Genomic DNA, 2,151 nt, shown 5'->3' with positions numbered 1-2,151 from the left:
ACAAAATTTTCCAGAGGCTATACAATATATGATTTCACAGCAGATTGAATAAAGAAGCAGATATGAGAATCTAGTTATCTTCTATCATGCCAGACATTATTTTGCAAAAATATAAAATTCCTCTCAATAAATTTTTTGTTTTGGAAAACAGTTATTTTATAATTATCCATATAAATATTATATATACATATATAAATACACACAGTTATATATCTGGGTATGTATTTTAAATGGGCAAACATGAGTATGTATATAGTATTAAATACAGTTACATGAAACATTTCATTATGTTAACATATAGCAAGCTTATTCTTATTTTTAAGTGAATCAAATATGTAATTGTTCTCAGTTTTAATTTTTAATATGGTAAATATTGATAGCTATATTCCACATAAACAGAAATTCTTTGGGATCCTGAATACATTTTTTTTTTCTTTCGAGACAGAGAGAGTCTCACTCTGTTGCCTGGACTGGAGTGCAGTGGCGCAATCTCGGCTCACTGCAACCTCTGCCTCCTGGGTTCAAGCTATTCTCCTGCCTCAGCCTCCCAAGTAGCTGGAATTACAGGCGCCCACCACCACGCCCAGCTAACATTTTGTATTTTTTTTTAGTAGAGACGGGGTTTCACTATGTTGGCCAGGCTGGTCTCAAACTCCTGACTTTGTGATCCGCCCGCCTTGGCCTCCCAAAGTGCTGGGAATATAGGCATAAGCCACTGCGCCCGGCCTTGGATCCTGAATACATTTTAAGTGTTGAGGAGTTCTCTGACCAAAAAGTTTGAGAACTGCTGCTCTAAAAAAAGACCTCTTAGATCAGTGGTTCTCAATCAGGAACGATTTTGACCTCCGTGGATATTTTACAACATCTGAAGACATTTTGGGTTATGACAACCAGCAGGGCTGGTGGGGGGTGGTGCTTCCTGTCATCTGTGGTTTGAGGCTAGGAATAGCGCTAAACAGCCCTGAGAGCCAACAACTATCTGGCCCAAAATGTCAGTAGTGCTCAGGTTGAGAAACCCTGCTCTCCACTTGCCTGGGGGCGGAAATATAGACGTAGCAACAAGAAAATAGCTGATGTCGCCCTCTAGTGGTAAAAATGCAGCAACACAGAATCCCCACCCCCAAATCACTACATTCTCATATGATGAAAAGTAATGTAACTTTTCCCCCTAAAGAATTTCCTTGTTAAACTGGGATGTTTCTTATATCCCTGCACACCATAGATAAATATGGTCATATGGGTATCACCCATTTCAGCTCTTCCAGAAGGAGAAATGTTTTTACTTATTTTTGAGACAGGGTCTCACTCTGTCTTCCAGGCTGGAGTGTGACGGCACAATCATGGCTCACTGCAACCTCTACTTCTTGGGCTCCAGAGATCCTCTCACATCAGCCTCCCGAGTAGCTAGGACCATAGGTGCGTGCCACCATGCCTGGCTAGTTTTTGTATTGTTGGTAGAGACAGGGTTGCATCATGTTGCCCAGACTAATCTCAAACTCCTGAGCTCAAGTGATCCTCCTGCCTCAGCCTCCCGAAGTGCTAGGATTATAAGCATGAACAACGACGCTCAACCAGAAGCAGAAATGTAAGGTACCCTCTTAGACGACTCCGGGCTAGAGAAAATAGCAAACATAAGGAAGGTATTAAATGCTAAAGTACGCAACAAAATTCCACACTAAAACTATATGAAATTATTCAAATCATGTTTTTAAACTATGAAGTTAAACCAAAGGCTCTTTCATCCTAAATCATTTAGTACTTTTAATAGTTCCGTGATGAATTGATCAGGATACAAACCGGCCTCTGCATTGTGTTTTTCTGCAGGACACAGACAACTATCAACTAAACAAATAATCATGTCACCGTTTGATTCATTTGAGTTAGCAAACATTCCCAGGATCTCTAGTATTAGCCAGGCTCAGTGTGACCTCAAACCCACCCAGCAGTGTTTTCCCTTCATTAACTCGGCAGGCACTTGCCATTTTTATCTCAAGAAGTATCTGGAATGGGATTCCGATGGAAGAGTGTTTTTTTCTTTTGCCCCTAAGAATAGCACTAAGGCCGGGCGCGGTGGCTCAAGCCTGTAATCCCAGCACTTTGGGAGGCCGAGACGGGCGGATCACAAGGTCAGGAGATCGAGACCATCCTGGC

The 2,151-nt window shown here is 41.6% G+C and overlaps 1 protein-coding gene across 1 annotated transcript in view; it reads right to left on the bottom strand.

The window, feature by feature from the left end:
• Nucleotides 1–2,151, bottom strand: part of ZC3HAV1 (zinc finger CCCH-type, antiviral 1) — a 94,986-nt gene that overhangs the window by 34,541 nt on the left and 58,294 nt on the right. Inside the window, exon 6 of the mRNA XM_011995503.1 lies at nt 1,595–1,650. Coding sequence (XP_011850893.1) covers nt 1,595–1,650 — 56 coding nt within the window. The remainder of the gene's footprint in view (nt 1–1,594; nt 1,651–2,151) is intronic.

Source organism: Mandrillus leucophaeus, unplaced genomic scaffold (assembly GCF_000951045.1).
Source record: "Mandrillus leucophaeus isolate KB7577 unplaced genomic scaffold, Mleu.le_1.0 Scaffold49, whole genome shotgun sequence".
NCBI classification, from domain to species: Eukaryota; Metazoa; Chordata; class Mammalia; order Primates; family Cercopithecidae; genus Mandrillus; species Mandrillus leucophaeus.
The sequence above is the reverse complement of the archived record's forward strand: the minus strand, read 5'-3'. Positions and strand labels throughout refer to the sequence as shown.